The 17,412-nt window shown below is 40.9% G+C and overlaps 1 protein-coding gene across 1 annotated transcript in view; it reads right to left on the bottom strand.

Annotated features, from left to right (window-relative positions):
* The window catches only part of Arp1 (Actin-related protein 1), a 50,783-nt gene that overhangs the window by 13,965 nt on the left and 19,406 nt on the right, over positions 1–17,412 (bottom strand). The window contains exons 5-6 of the mRNA XM_067110014.1: positions 8,251–8,375; positions 2,674–2,808 (exon numbers count right to left, since the gene is read on the bottom strand). Of these exons, the coding sequence (XP_066966115.1) occupies positions 2,674–2,808; positions 8,251–8,375 (260 nt within the window). The remainder of the gene's footprint in view (positions 1–2,673; positions 2,809–8,250; positions 8,376–17,412) is intronic.

Here is a 17,412-nt window from a genome sequence, read left to right on the forward strand (position 1 = left end):
ACATATAATAACTGTACTAAGAAGCTAAATATATTTACTTGAAAAGCAATTTAACATTATTTCTTTTTATATACAGTATCACCCATTTCGATTATAGAAATAGCAATTCCAAAACCACTGGTCTCTGAGATGACTGAGCATAAAAATTCAAAATTTCTTGACCCAAACAACTTCAGTTCTTTTTAATTCTATAATTAATAATCTGAATACCTAAAAATTACATTAAAAAACTGACCAATAATCTTATCATAAAGAAATGGGAAAAAATTAGCATATCAAATCTGATTACTGTACTCTCTTTACTAAAATGATAAAAAGCAATCAATTTAACAATACTGTACAGTCAACACCCCTTTTTCTGTGCACTTGCATCAGCACATTCACTTTGCATTCACAAATTCTTGGCAACAATTAAGAACAAATGTTAAGTTCCAAAAGAAAATCCTAAATAATAATGAATAATTCTTTAAAAATCCATAGCAACATCCATAAAAAGCTGCACAAGATATAATTTCCATAAGAATAATTAAATATTCTTAATCAGATGATCTGGCTCTGTCAACGAAAACAAACTTTGCTGATAAGAAGGCTGATCCACGAGATGAATCGATGAGTCTGGAGAAGTCCCCTCCTGTGGGAAAGCCAAGAGGAGGGGAGAACATAAGATGGCCTTGCCTTGTTCCCTCTTCTCCTAGAGCCAAACTCCAATTTCGTTCTCAAGGCTTTCCTTGAAGAGGAGGAAAGAACCATCTTGGGGAGCCTAGAAATATTGTCAGGCTGGTTCCTCACCATGAAAGTTGAGGCAGGAGAAGCTGGGGCAGCTAGAGAAAAGGTCAGAAAGCTCAAGAAAAAGTGCTTAAGGGGAGCTGAGTGCTGAATGAGCAGGTTCCTGAGCTAAAAATTCATCATCTGACGAGATCGGTGAGGGAGGGGAGACAAGTCTGAAGTAGCCTTAGCTACAGCAGGCACTTTTTGTAGAAGGCCCAAAATCTTGGTGAGTTGGAGCTGGATGGGCACCAGAGAAGAATCATGTACCGCAGAAGCAGAAGGACCCAAAGTAGATAGCTGAAGACGTGGTGCCAGGCGCACGGAAGTTGTCGGCGGGCGTTTGGCAGCTGGCGCCAAGTGCTCTGGAGGTGGCACTGGGGACCCAGAGGTTGGCAGTGGGCACTCAGGAGCTGCTAGGTGCTCAGAAGACACAGATGGGCGTTCATGAAACAATGGACACTTAGCAGAGGAAGATGGGCGCTTACAAGAGCTAGAAAAGCACATGGGCGCCAAATACTGGCACTCTGGAGAAAAGTGTTCAGGACTGTCCCAGGCGCTGCAGGAAGGCTGGGGGCAGCGGAAAGGTTCCTTGAACCACTTACAGGGCAGAGGAGAGGAGGGGTCAGCATCGACTACGTGCCTCTTCAAAGGCCGAGACTCGTCCTTAAAGTGCCATCAGCGCCTCATCTGGACTGGAACCCTCAGAACCAGAGGATAATTGATGCACATCCACATGGACGCCTTTCCAAAGGCTGTCCATCGAAGCCTGGAATCAATCAACAGGCTTGACTGAGGGGGCAACTGCACTGTCACTTTTGTCACTCACTTTGTCCATCATGACTTTAATGGACGCCCCTAATTGGGTTACAGTATTCCCTGTAAGACCAAGTTTCTGGTTAAATCTGGTTTCGAGACTGGCAACGGGATCGGGGTCAGAAGCATGGGAGCCAGGTAAAGGAGTTGGTGGCACAGTTGGAGGGCTGGTGATGGGAGACAAGACAGGTATAGAAGAAATAATAGGTATAACATTGGCTACACCAGCTGCCTTACTCTTCCTGTCTCTATGAAGTCTGTCCAAATGTGACTTTTAAAACCTTCCATTTTCTCTCATCCCAGTCCCTGCATTCATTACAAGTCAAATCAATCATGCATACTTGTCCCCTACAATTAGTACAAATGGTATGGGAATCATAAGAGGCCTTAGTCAGTCTTATCTTGCAGCCTTCGCTGCAATAATGAATACTAGATGAACTAGAGTCCGACATATTCAGTGAAAATACATCTCAAATCAGTGAAAACAGGACTCAAAAACAAACTACCACTAAATAGTTCGAAGGGTAACAAAAGCAAGCATACTTCACCAATCCTGGGGAAAATATCAACCAGTAATCAACATGAATTCAAAATAAGCTGCTTCACCCAACCGATGTTCAGTCAGAAGCCAGCAGAAATGAATTGAGCTCTTCAGCTGTGTTGTTCCTATTGTTCCCTGAAAGTGGGTGGGGCTAGTCACCTACATGAAAACGATAGAAGTGCTGCCCAGAACTTTAAAATTTAACCTGCCACACGAGTAGAATCTATAGCTATGTAATTACTTGGTAAGTTACTTATATGAAAACATGTTTTTTACATCTAACTTATAAATCAAAATTAAAAACTAAAGGCAATACGGTATAAATTTAGTAACAACCACTCTATTAACCTTAAACAATGGGACAATGAGATAAATCTCAATTCCCATAAACAATGAAAATCACCCTGAACAATGAACAAGTTTTAAATCTAATTGAAAAACTCTGACAGTTAATTTCTCTGACTCTGTACTGGACAACATTTAAATCAAATAAACAAGGTTTTTCTACTGACTAAACATAAGAAACAAAAATTCACTATCTTTGAGCTTACCGTGTGACATCTCTACCAGCAATATCTACCCTCATAATGGAATGTGGCATGGCAAAACCTTCATAAATGGGCACAGCATGCGTTACTCCATCTCCAGAATCTAGAACCACACCAGTAGTTCTACCAGTTGCATACCTGCAAGATAATACTTTCACGTAGTCATATGTTGCTTTAAAATGTAGAAAACATTTAGGCCTAAATTACACTCACAATAAAAAATATACAAAAATATCAATTTTTTATTAAGTATACAAACCAGAGCCCTTTATGTATGAGTACTCATTATGAGCTGAAACCAGTCACTGAAACTTGCTAACTAGGTAGTTAACCGAAGGTCAGCTGATGAGTCGGGGGAACCTCCTCCCCACTTGCCGTCATCAAGCCCTTTACCCTTCGGCATCAAGGACAATGCAGGATGACTGAGGTGGGAATAAGATATAAGGCTTTGGTTTTTTTACCTATTAAAACAAATTATTTGAAAATTTTTTTATTTTTTCCTAAGGGAATACAACCCATTGTGTTTTATGTAGGAGATTCCCTCCTTAGTTGAGAAAACAGTCTCTAATTTGACTGGCAAGTTGAATCTCCACCTGGAAATGCCACTCACCTGGTCACAATTGTTAATGCAGGGCAATGACTCCTGTAACTTCCCATACAATGTGGCATATGGATGTCAAACTTATAGGGCCCTGAGTCTGGGTGAGATGTATCAGAACTCTCACTCTAAGAAAGCTTCGGAGAGCCAAGTGCTGTGTTAAAGATAGGGTAGCACAGGCTGGCAGTCAGCTAGTATTTATGTCAATCACAATTTGATGGGTTCAGATAATAGCTTTACCTCTCTCCCAAGTTAAAAGCAATAGCAGAGGGAGTCACATCTTATAAGCCCATAAGAAAGGATGCCTGACTGTGAAGTCTACTTGCATTCCAGCTTGTCCAGCATGCACTTGGCTTGACTGCTGCCTTGCACAAGCAGGAAAAAAGAAAGGGAGAGAGAACTAATTACCCATGCAACTTTCAGCTTTATGCCATCCGAATACCATTCCTTCTAGCCACAATGTACAAGGGTGACAGCCTGACTGCTTGACTGTGTGGCAACCACCCCTGTCATGCATCCACTTTGCAAACTGACAAGAGGTGAAAGAGAAACCATAACCCCTTGTCTGTTGACATTAGCCACAACTGTTACACGTTGCTCATCCACACTAAAGAATGACCCATCACATGATCGCAGAATGATTGCAAGGCTGGCAGTGCTGCTCACATTTCCAAGAGAAGGATATGCAGATGATGCTCATCATCTGTCCATGTCCCCTGGAGGTTGAGTTCAAGGGATCCACCACAAGAAGGTTCCTGTTGACTAGCCACTAAGCAAGGTCCTCCCTTCTCTGCTAAAAGGCACGGGCAAGGAGGGTAAGTTGCTTGAGGCTCAGCAATGTCATTTCAATTGAACCAAATGCAGGCAGGTGGAGGGACCCATGTAGAAAAAGTTTCTCAGGAGACAAAAGGTGACTCAAGACTAACTGCCAAAGCTGAGCTGATTGTTCTTGTCAAGTTAGGAATTGAGCTGAAACCTCCCAGCTGTCTGATGCAAGATTCTGTCATCATGCACACTACTCTGCCTGAGGCTTGGGCAAGAGTTCCAACTTCCCCAGCTTATCAAAATCCCAAAGATCTTGAAAAAACGCAAGGAGACAGCCCCTGTTTGGGAGCAATTGCACCACCAAAAGATGCCAGAGCTACCTAACCATTAAAGTAATACAGAAAGTGCATTCCTTGCAAATGGGCCCAAGCCAATACCAGGGTGAACATTGGCATGAACACCTGGGGGATGTTGCCAATCCAAAGCATAAAGCTTTGAACTAGTAGACAATCTCACTGCAGACAAAGTTGTGGTACTTCCTGGAGGCCTGATGGCTGGGCATCAGGATGTATACATCCTTCAGAGCCACCAAAGGCATGAAATTGCAGACTGTCTGTAGTCTGGACACATACTACCAAGGGCCCACAGGCATTGAATTGAACTGAATATAGAATTTTGGCCAAAGGCCAAACACTGGGACATATGAGGTCATTCAGTGCTGAAATCAGAAATTGACAGAAAAGGTTTGAAAGGTGTAACAGGAAGAAAACCTCGCCACTGCACTGGAAATTGACAGAAATAGTTTGAAAGGTGTAACAAGAGGAAAACCTCGCAACTGCATTATGAATCAATTGTTAGAGAGGGTGGAAGGTAAGATGGAAGAAAGGAGGTACAGTGAAAGGAACGAAAGGGGTTGTTGACAAATCAAGGTTGACTCACAAGCACTTGAAATCACTGTCCACAATCCCATTCTTTGTGTATTTGGTTCATACCAATTTAGCAAAAGCTATAGGTGAGTGCTCACATTCACTATCTTGCACATGTACATCGGGAGTATTGGATGAATACCCTGAGTGTTTGTACAACCAAGTGCACATGGCACACAATGACAGTGGTACTGCACATGGCACACCATGACAGTGGTACTGCAGTGTGGCAACCTTCCATACACGAACCCCAGTGCACATCCATGATCTTGGAATCAAGTACATGTACATCTGGAGTTCTGGATCAACCAGGTGCTACCCAAAGGTTCACATGACCACATCCACACAGACCAACACAATGCAAAATACCCAGTGGTATTGTACAGAGGTGACCTATTGCATGTGAATCTGCTTGTGGTGCACAATCCAGGGATCGTTTACATGTAGAGTAAGAAAGCAGCACCAACTCTTCTCTGTGTACCTCAACAGAAGTACAAATGGGAAAGGTCCAGGATTGTCCCAGTGTTTTGGACATAATCAGGGAGACAGTTCAGGAGCAAGCTCAGGGAACCTGATGTCAACCCTACATACAGCAGACATCCCAACCCCCAAAGAAAATGAAGGCACTTACTCAACATCCAATGGAACTTCTTCTAAGAGGGCTTCCAAGACCTTCTTCCCAAGGCTGGAAGCGGCAGCAAAGAAGATGAGGAAGAGAAGCTTCATGAAAAGGAGGAGGAAGGACATATTGGCTTGTGTTTCTTCATCTTACTAGGTCCACAAGTCTTACTCCACTTTGCTGCAATAGAAGTGACAGAGCAGGGAGCAGCTCTGGCAAGATGATGATTACAGATAGCTAAACAGAAGTAAGTCCCTTGGTGGAAAAAGCAGCAATAGACAGGTTGCTCAGAATACAGAGCTGGAACATCAGTCAGTATTCCAGCAAAGCCACCGATGAAGCTCTGGTATGTGATGGCAAACCACAACAGTGCTGCTTTCTGAACTAGGTAGAGCTCAAGATGCACATCTGGCAGTTGGAAAAGTGCAGGGTGGCTGACTACCCTCACAAATATAACCACCTAACAAGCTAGAGGAGAATGAGCAAAATGACAGGGGAGAGAGAGAAAAAGAGGGCAGTCCAGAAGGGCAGACCAAAAAGATACAGCAGTATTAAAGGCAGCGTTATCCCCTCTGAAGGACCCAGCATGCATCTTTTGCCCCTTCTCTGCTACTGTCAAACCTCTCCACTGCAAAGGCGACCAGTCAGCATAATCCTTGCACCAATGCAGAACAACAAAATTGGTTACACAAGCATCAAAAACATGGAGCGGTCAATCACCTGCTAACATCCTTTGCATCTTACATTGTTCACTTTTCTCATCCAATTCCATGTTGAACAAAACAAAAACACCATACATACAACAAAAATGATGAAAGAAACTGCTAATTTTAATAGTTCATTACCTAATTTAATAGCCCAAACAAAAATATACCTTCAATTATCATACTAAAACAATTTAATATAATTTCAAACATAAATACACCCCAAACCATCATCCCAAAACACCCAAGTCATCTTATATTACCCTCCTGAAACTGTTACTCTTAAGTATATACACCCCTAAAATGCTTGTAAGAATGACTTACTAGTTTTAAAATATTAACATATTAATAATATTAATGTAAACGTAGTAAAATATCTACAAAATATTTAATACAAATTCAATAAATCTTTAATACAAATTAAATTAATGTCTTACAGAAGTGTGACAACATAGTATTGAAGTTGTTCCATTTTCCATTTTGCTATAAAGTATATTTATATAAACAAAAAGTACCCGTAAAGTAAGATAAAAGCCTTATTATTAACCTGTTAAGCATCACCGCCAGCATATCTCAGTCAGCAGCATCCCATATCTTAACGCCTTCAACGGAGTAACACATCCTACCTCTTTCAAGGATGGTGTGCTGCTGAATTTGGTCCGAAATGCTCTTCCCTCCAATACAAATTAGCGGTAAAAGGGAACTTGTTTTTGGTAAGGGAAAGAGAGTATGATAAGAGGACAACGACCTCATCCTCCTGCAATGCTTCTGGCATTCACTGATAAACAATTGATTTCTTTTTGTTTGATCCAATTTATCCCCCCTTAATGAGCAAAGGAAAAACCTTTTGCCTGAAGAGATATTCTTGTTGCAGAGAATGATGACAACTACGATGTAAGGAAATAATAGTACCTTTTCCATAGTCCGCACAAAAATTTCTCTCGCTCTCTCTCTCTCTCTCTCTCAGGGAAATCCTGTGGAGTTCCCTTCACTTTTCATTCACCCAAAGGTGTGAAATTTAGCGTTCAGGACAAGGGAAACCCTGTGGAGTTTTTTTTTTTTAGAATTTCTTTTTTTATGACAAAGTCAAGGAGCATATTGCAGTAGTAACAAACGGATTTTCCATCCAGTTTCTAGATGAATATATAGAAAGTTTGCCTACAATATCAAGTGCATTAAAATGGTATGCCACAAATGAAAATAAAATGAAACAGTTCATTAATCTACTGGCTCTATGTTTCAAGAAATGGCATTCGAAAGAGTAATTTTTTTCCTTTTTATGTTTCATGCTTATACAGTAATCTTTAGGATATAAAAATGCAAACTAAATTCTTTCATCTTTTCTTATTCTACACTATTTATTATCCTAATATCTTTATATAAAAACCAATATCAATTTTAAAAAGAACGCATGAAAAGCACAAAAATTAGCATAGACCAAATGACCGCTCTGTGAAATAGAAAATGTGATATGAGAACGGCGATATCTCTCATAAAGGACAGTAAACAGGTTAAATATATAAACTGCAGTTCAGTATAAAGTACAGTATTGTAAAGTGAAATTACAGAGTACTGTAAGCATAAACATGTATTACTCATGTGTAGGTGATGCGCTTTCTCCCTCACTAAAACTCCCAGCATTCCTTTTTGGACCTGATTTGAAAAAATAGTTCGGCACTCAATCTGGTGGCGAAAACCTTCAAATTGATATTTCCACTTCACAATGATATATCTGCAAGTATGATATACTATGGTCCGTTATCTCAGTGCGTTACTGTACCTTGTTACCAAGTTTCAATGCCCAATTCCTGCTCGCACTGTAAAACACTCCTACATAAAAAGCAATGGCTAACATTAATACTTTTAGTGTGCTACTTTTAATACATCATGCTATATAACTTCAGAGTAACTCCTAACACTCCAAACTTTAAAATTATTTACACCAAACAGAGCAATATGAATACTTACAAACTTAAAACAGCTTGCATGGAGACAAAAAGGGCAGGAACATTGAATGTTTCAAAAAATATTTCTGCAGCTTTCTCTCTATTTTTTCGAGGATTGAGAGGGGCTTCTGTTAACAACACTGGATGCTGTAAAGAATTAAATACAGAATATCATCAAATCAAGCTACTGTTACATATTTCAGAAACTAATTTCATGAGCTACTATTTTGCACTAAAAACCTTAACTGTAGCAAGAGAAATATAAAATGGATCACTTCAATTTAGTGAATGATATAGTACAAGCAAAACTTTACATTGCAGTATTTGGACATTACTGAATTGATAGTTCTCTACTTTTTTTATATTTTTGGGCCACAGGACTTGGATCTGTACACAATGACAGTTTTTGTGGAAACCAACTGACTCATGAATAATATGGAATGGTTTGACCAAATGTTGCCCACGCCTAAAGGAAACATTCCAATTCTCAAGAGTACCCCTTCACCCCCAACACAACACTTCTCCATCTTTACACTATTAGACCCTTCCTGCATTGAAACTTTGCTGCCCTGATAATCAATTTTTAATGATACCATTAGATATATATAATATACATTATACATACATTTATGTATTCACCAACCAATCATAAACTATAGCTACAATGGTGCAGACTGTCTTCCCCTTACCTTAGAGAGAGAGAGAGAGAGAGAGAGAGAGAGAGAGAGAGAGAGAGAGAGAGAGAGAGAGAGAGAGAGAGAGAGAGAATAACAAAAAACTGCATACTGCTATCTCTAATCCAACACCATTTTCCTGCAGCATTTAGTTTTTCTAAGCTTTATCGTTGCATCAGTGGTTCCTAAGCTAAGGGTCATACGAAAATAATGATATTGTGCTAGATGAATCATTTATAACGAACAGCTATATTGATCTCTCAAGGCAATTTCATGCAGCATAAAACCCCCTTAAACTTGCTGCCATTTACAGTTTTAGTTTCATTACTGAGATGGTGAGAACTGAGACTTTTATTTTATAAGGTTATATTTTATCATAAAAGCACCTTAATTGCTAGTCACTGTAGGGATGTTTGATTATAATTACCGTATATTATTACAAATGCAAACTCTGAAAGCAATCTGAGTTAAATATAAAATTCAAAAGACAGAACTCAAAAGACAGAATTGATTCTTAACTCATGAACATAAAAATGAAAAGACTGTCAAATAGACATCATAATTAAATACAATTTTATCATTAACAAGATCTTATGTCTTCCTATTAACAATGTCTAACACTACTGTACATATTCTAATCCTAAGTTTGAAATAAATATAGCAATTTTTAAAAGTAATTTGTATTTTTCCTAACATACAAACCTGAAGTTCTTTACATAGGATTTAGCTTGCGAACACGAGCTGGAACAGCCATTCAAACTTGCTGACAGAGTAGTCAACTACCAACAGGCAGGGGGAAGCCCACCCACTGTCAAGTCTGCACCCCACTTTGCCTTCTGGACCAGGCACCAGAGATAAGGGTGGTTGAGGTGGGCCACTAATGTCAAGAAATTCAGGTTTGCATGTTAGGAAAAATATAAACTTCTTTTAAAATTTGCTATTTGTTCTTATAAAAATACAAACCACTCTTTACAAAGGAGACTTACCCACTGGTGGGATGAATCAGGGTACTCTCTGAACTGACTGGTATGTTCACCCAACCTGGGGTCTTATCTTCCTGATCCGTTAGGAGCAGAGGAAGGGACCCTGCACCTCTACCATACTGCACATAAGGGATGTAGCAGATACTAGACTCCTGGACCATTAAGTAAAGGCTTTGTATGACATTACTCAATCAGGCTGTAAGAACCCATACTGAAGTGTTAGAGACAATGTAACAGGTGAATACGATCAATGGACTTGCCTTATTGTCTGTCCTCCTCTCCCCTTGCCATGAGGGAAGGGGAACTTGCATCCCCTCGCTGTCAATGAAAAGACTGGTGTTCACACTATTAACCTGCACTCATGTCCATCAAGCTTGCACATGGAATGGCACTCTGACTATCCATTTGCCAGAGCAGAAGGAAGAAAAAGAGAGCGGGAGGAGAACCAGTCACTCCTACCATCTCCTGCCAACCAGATACCTAGACAGAGTGCTACCTGCTCCAAAGCTTTGAGTGTGTCCAAGGCTATGCCAACCAGATACCTAGACAGAGTGCTACCTGCTCCAAAGCTTTGAGTGTGTCCAAGGCTAGAGGGCAACATTCTGAAGGTAAAACAACATGCAGGTAATAATATCTGATCACCTCTCCGCACATAATACCTGAAAGCTGACAGGTTCCTACCGAGTGCAAAGTACAGGGTGATGCCCCTACTATCCTGAGCTCTCGTCTAGGCTGCAATTCTCCTTCCACACTGAAGAGACCATGCCCACAGATCAACTTACAGAGCCAAGAGAAAGTGTATCTGAAAAACTCTTTCCTGAACTTTGTTAGTACTAACCAAAGAGTTGTCGACATACAAATCTGAGGTGTCGAGTTCCTTCAAGATAATACGGCAGCACTCAAACAGAACTCCATAGTATCTCACAAGAGTCACTACTGAAAAGCCCTTCAGTGAGAATAACAAGAAAGGTTCAAACTGACGTGAACAACAGTTCTGAATCTCATTACAAAATTTGGGGCAATTCCAAACAAATAGATCTCCATCCTCCTCAGTGCCATACATACTGGAGTCCAGATAATTCCCCTATGCCTAAGCCAATGTCAGGGCTAAACAAGACAATCTCTGAGTTCACACCTATGTCTGACAATCCTCAAAATGATTAGTACAGGCTACGAGTCAAACTCCTAAAGGAAAGTATCATTACAGGCTACGAGTCAAACTCTTAAAGGAAAGTATCATTACAGGCTGCGAGTCAAACTCCTAAAGGAAAGTATCATGACCCTCCGAGGTTTGAATCCCCGAGAGAGAAAGACTGTTACAGCTTCTCAGTTCCAAAGATCTCCCTCAAAAAGGCGAGATCTACTCCTAGAATCAAACCCTGCTTGAAGGCTGACCATGCCTTTCAGAAACTGGAGCAGATAGAAGCTTCACAGCAAGGATAAGTGAGCAAAACACCACTACCTAATGGCAAGAGTTCTAACCAAAGAGGTATCTCATCTCCAACACCAATAATTGGAAAAAATTCTAGTCTTCAGAAAGCTGCTCAAGGAACAGAAGTATCTGAGAAATCCAGTGGAGAGCGAAGAAAACATCTCTCGTCAGGGGTGAGACTGGAAAACATCTAGGTAAGAAGTGCCAGAACTCTCAAAGCCTGGAGATACCAGTCCATGAGCAGTTAGATCCAAAATTTAACTAGAGAGGAATATCTCTTAGAACCTCAAAAAAAAAAAGCTAACAGGTCTAGACATTACTCAGCATGGACACATGGAAGTCCCAGATTTTGCCAGGGTATAGAAGAAATCAACTTGCTCTTGATTACCTACTAGAAGGTGAAATGGAAATAAAGACAAAGTTTGAAATTGCCTTCCAGGGATGAAACCTTTCTCCACGCTTAAACCAAGGCAAGCATGGAGAAGAAAGAACCCCAGAGCTACCTGTTGTACTGAATGATAGCCAGGAGTAAGCCGAGAATCTGGAAATGTCAAAATACTTCTGCACCATACAGGTGACTGTCACCTGTCTCTGATTGTAGAACTGGTGTCAAAAGGTATCTGGACATCAGCCCTAAAGCAAGACTTACCACTCTGAGCAATGCCCAGGTGTTCAGCCTATTCCTCATTGGATGCAACCAATCACAAAAGAATCCCCGGGTAAAAAACCTACTGGCATTCCCATGTAGAGTTCCTGTTGTCCTGCCATAGTCTCAATCCCCTGAAGATACAACTTGAGACTCAAAAATCGCGAGAGGAGGTGAAACTGCTCTTGGAACCTGCCTCTACAAGGACAACAGGTTAACCCTTAAGGGACAGGCTAATTATATATCATGCAAACCCCCAAGACCGGGCAAATTTTAAGGTTGGCCAATTCAAGAAAAAACAAATCAATGGAAAGAGGAATATTTGCAAATGCACATGGTGTATGAAAAAAATTTCGAAAAAATTTTCCCTACCTTCCACGGGAAGTTGAAAGTGACTATTTACAACCCTGTGTGGGGTCTCTGACAAAACACTCATAAATTTTACCAAGTTATACATGTTTTTTCTAATAATTTATTTTATTTTATTTTATTTTGTAAAATTATAATTACAGCTCACACAATATCATAGCAGTTAAGAACTAAAATCAGTGACAAATTCTGAATATATTTATTGTAAAATATTTTCGTACATTTACTGAGATTGGGGGAGACAGTAACTTTTTTGGAGGTATACGTTTTTTCTAAAATTTCTTTGCACTTTTCTCCGCAAAATTACAATTATAAGTGACATCATTATAATAAAAGATAACAACTCAAACCAACAGCAATCCCTGGATATATTTATGAGAAAATAAAAACACGTCATGGGAGAGAGAGGAGCAAGACATCCCCCCATCAAGTCAAGAACAACACTGATCTCTCTGAGAAGCCCACTTTCTGAGCTTGAGCTGAGTCTAAAGTTGCCACCATTTATTTATGGGCCATTGAAGTGATGGAAACTCTTTTCCGCTCGATACAGCCTCATATGAGGATTCCCGACCATCACCCATAACCTGTTATAGATACTCATACGAGGATTCCCGTCCATTAAAGGTTAATCAAAGAACGGTGAAAACACCAAGCGAGTTGTCCCTGATACAATAGGAACTTGTGTGCAACCTTCCTGAGTTTGCCAAGGCAAGAATCCTACAAAAAGAATCTTGTTATTGCCATAAACCAGCAACCCAAGTGCTCATTATCTGGTCACGAAAGAGGACAAAATCTTAAAGTTCAGCATCAATAAACTCAAGAAAGTTATCCTATGGCCAAAACTGCAACAAGTTTGCTAGGACAAACCAATACTCAAATACATCCATTATACAGTACCACTCACGAAAGAGCGTAAGTTAACACCAGTGTATACCTTTCGTTAGGCCTTGGAGGAAGGCAACTGAAAGTCCCGTGAAAGACCTTCCTCCCAGAGAGTAAAGCTGAGGTATTTCCAGAAGACCAATATGTGCATATATGAACAATACCCACCCTTCTAGTCCATCGGAAAAGAGAGAGGTTGCTCTTCCGCACCTTCTAAAAACAATCTTCATCATCGCACTCCCCCTACTAAGGGAGAGGCCCCACTGAGAGCTGCAAATAAGGTGTGAAATGGACTAGAAAAGGGTACGAGGATGTCAGGGACTCTAAAGAGATGAGCAATCTCTTATAAACGGCAGCCACAGAGAAAAATGTCACCCTTGCATTCCCCCTTCTCTCCTTCCCCTTACCACCTTTTTGAAAATGGAAGAGTAATTAAAGTTGAGACAAAACTCCCAACTGGAGATGATGTGTGGGAGACTTTACTGGAAAAAATCAAAGTTGAATTTCCGCTGTCCAAAAGAAGAGATGGCCAACTGAACATCCAAGATGGCAAAATCAGGTGCTGTTTTAGCCAACTGCACCATTCTTGCCACAGCCTCTACTTTAACCTAAAGGAACTGAAGTAGACCACATAACCAGACCAATGCTCAGTGTCAAAATTTTGATCAGGGAGTGGGCCAAGTAAAAGAGAGAGAGAGAGAGAGAGAGAACATCCAAGATGGCAAAATCAGGTGCTGTTTTAGCCAACTGCACCATTCTTGCCACAGCCTCTACTTTAACCTAAAGGAACTGAAGTAGACCACATAACCAGACCAATGCTCAGTGTCAAAATTTTGATCAGGGACTCATGGCAACACTGTATCTCATCCCACCCCCTCCACACACAAAATGGGCTCACAGGAAGTTGTCTGGTGGGCCAAGTAAGAGAGAGAGAGAGAGAGAGAGAGAGAGAGAGAGAGAGAGAGAGAGAGAGAGAGAGAGAGAGAGAGAGACTGTCTAGTAATGGGGTAAAACAAAGCTAAGAGAGTGAGACTAATGAGACAAGTTTACTTGTGGTATCGGTTTGACACTGACCAAAATAATGAGTTCTTTTGATGAGTCTGAGTTGGCACTAAGTGAATTTCCAGTAGAGATACAGGTGAGATCATTTAGCTCAAACACCACACTGACCAAAATAATGAGTTCTTTTGATGAGTCTGAGTTGGTGGTAAGTGAATTTCCAGTACAGATAAAGGTAAAATCATATAGCTCAAACACTACTAGTAACTCATGACCAAAGCAACTAAGCTTGAGCTTAAGCTCTCTCAGTGGTAGAGAAAAAACTGCAGATAATGCCTAGGCACTTCCCAAAGGCCATCTGGCTTGCAACCGAGGTTGATGGCTCCTAGAAACAGTAGCCTCTGCACCTTGGTATCTGAATCCTGGTGTACAGGACCATCCCCCCTAGGGATCACTTCACACTTTAGTTCTAAGACCAATATGAGTACATACTTCCTCATGAAGAAGCTCAAGAAAAAGCATAAGAGCTTCCTATCCTAGCCTAACCAGCTCGTCTCTTGGAAACTTCCAAAAGAATAAGGGAAAAAAAGGGGAATAGCCCCTGACACCTTGCCCTGTCTAGTAGAGGCAAGGCCTCTGGCAGGTGAACAAGGTCGTGTACAGTTGTCAAACTAAGTTGACAACAAACCACAAGTCTTAGAGAGCATACTCACTCATGAAAACGTGGGCAAGGGCTATCCATGATCATGTTATTACCTTCCTAGAATACAGACTTCTACAGGAAAGAAAGGAAGGAAGGGGGGAAACATCCTGAAGTCTGAATGACAGGACCATTTAGACCCTGTCGCTTCCCTAGACCCCTGCATGCCAAGGATCCCATACTTGTAGTACAGGTATCTGGGCTGGCCTAGATAGCCCAGCTAGCTAGGCTGGCCCAGTACTCCTGGGTCCAATGAACCCTGGCTAGCAGTTGAGCCTGTGCATGGAGCATGGGTAGCAGCAGGGGGGGGGTCATGGACCAGTGGTCCAAGAGCCCTGACTGGACCAATCAGCTTGGGTAGCAGTTGCACCTGTACATGGAGCATAGGCAAAGTCAGGGGGTCCCAAAGCAGTGTTTCAAGGGCCTTGACTGAGCCAGTACTCCAGGAACCAGCTAGCCTGGGGATAATGGTTACACCCATGCTCCAAACCACAGGTGCATTGGTACCATTAGCGTGAACCAAATCAGTCCTCTTCCTCAGAAAAGGAATGAATGGTGGAAGCCTATCCAGACTTCTTTCAAGGACAGCGAGATGATGTGGCCTTCTTCCTTCACTCAAAAGTATCAAAAGAGAAGGATCAGGGGTGATGCAAAAACTCAACAATGCCCGTCACTACCAAGCAACCTGATCCAAAGATCGGACCCGTCGATAGTACCCGAGCCACACATGCCCCTCTCTAACAGGCTGAAGAGCCAGAGATAGAAGGGGCGAAGTGCTACCCCCCGGCCACCATGGCTGCCCGACCATGGACGGACTGGGAACACTGGTTCATTGCTCCCTGAAAACTCAGTTCAAAACCAAGAATTCAGGAACTGAACGAGTATCGCACGAACAGGTGGCACAAGCTCTTCTCTGGGCAATCCCAAAATATTTCTGGGGAAGAGTCCCAAAATATCTCTGGGGAAGAGTCAAAGTGTCTCCCCATCACCTCAGTTGCCTGACCCGGGAAAGATAAGGAGAACACCTCTGGACCATCAGAAAACCTAACCCGTCCCATAGGTAGGGTAATGAAAGCCAACATTCTGTGCAACAAGCCATGCAAACCCGTGTGATCCTGAAGGACTGCTGCGAGAAGGGTTGAAGTGACTACCTGTTACTACAGTCATCTGACCATAGCAAAGCAGGGAGAAGACTCCAAACTCATTCCCACCCATAAATCCAGTCAGCAGATTGGGAAAAGGAGGAGTGAACCTTATTGTCATGAAACTTCCAAGGGGCTATATCAACAGTACCTGAAAGGTAAATATATTATACTATATCAGAAGATAATAGTCGACCCCCACTTTTTCATGAGGATAAGTTCCAGAAGCCAGTGCAGAAATGCAAAATCACCTCTAAAAATGCTTATACAGTAACTGCCAAATATCCTGTACCCCTTAAACTAAAATGCTTACAATTGCCTACTTTAACAGTTCACTGCCTAATTTAATAGTTCAAACGAAAACATATGTTAAATTACCATACTACAACAATTTAATATTTCAAACAAAAATACACCCCAAACCATCATCCCAAAACACCCAAAGTCATCTTACATTACCCTCCTACAACTGTTACTCTTAAGTATTTGCAGTACACCCCTAAGATGCTTATAACTGCCTATTTTAACAGTTCATTGCCAAACCTGACAGTTCAAACAAAAATATAGCTCAAACTATCATCCCAAAACACCCAAATATTTCAAGGTCATCTTACAACATTACATACACACCTACAACTGTTACTCTTAAGTATCCCCTATAATTCAGGCACGCACGTTTTCTTTTGCCTAACGTAACTTTGCGCATTGTCTACTGTACTGCGCATAATGTACATACATTTTATTGATATTTTCCTGTGTTGTAAGATGATTTTTATTGATATTTTGCTGTGTTGTAAGATGATTTTGAAATTATATTTACTGTACAGTACGTATTTTAGGATAGTACTACTGTATAGAGCATATCTAAAATACATGAGTAGTTTAGAATGACAGTGAACGTTCCTCCAAACAGAATGCTGGGTTATGGCATGTTAGTATTTTCGTGATTATGTACAAATATTTATGATTAAAAAAATTATTTAGTAAGTTCTTACTTTGTCTTTATGCTGTACTCGACCTAATGGTTTTGTGGTTAGTCCTCACTGTCTCCCATAAATTTATTAAAAAATTCTTGTTCCATCATTCTCTCTCTCTCTCTCTCTCTCTCTCTCTCTCTCTCTCTCTCTCTCTCTCTCTCTCTCTCTCTCTCTCTCTCAGTATATATATCCTTTAAAGAATAAAAACAGCAAAATATCATAAAAAGGTTACTTCACTTACAGAATCCATTTATACTGTATTATTATACTACTGATCTAATCACCTTAAAAATATTTAAAATCCGAAATTCATAAGTAGGCAACTCAAAACCACCAGTAGCAAGTTCTCCAACAACAGAATCTCAGCTCTCTCTCTCTCT

The sequence above is a fragment of the Macrobrachium rosenbergii genome, chromosome 10 (assembly GCF_040412425.1).
Source record: "Macrobrachium rosenbergii isolate ZJJX-2024 chromosome 10, ASM4041242v1, whole genome shotgun sequence".
In the NCBI taxonomy this organism is placed as follows: Eukaryota; Metazoa; Arthropoda; class Malacostraca; order Decapoda; family Palaemonidae; genus Macrobrachium; species Macrobrachium rosenbergii.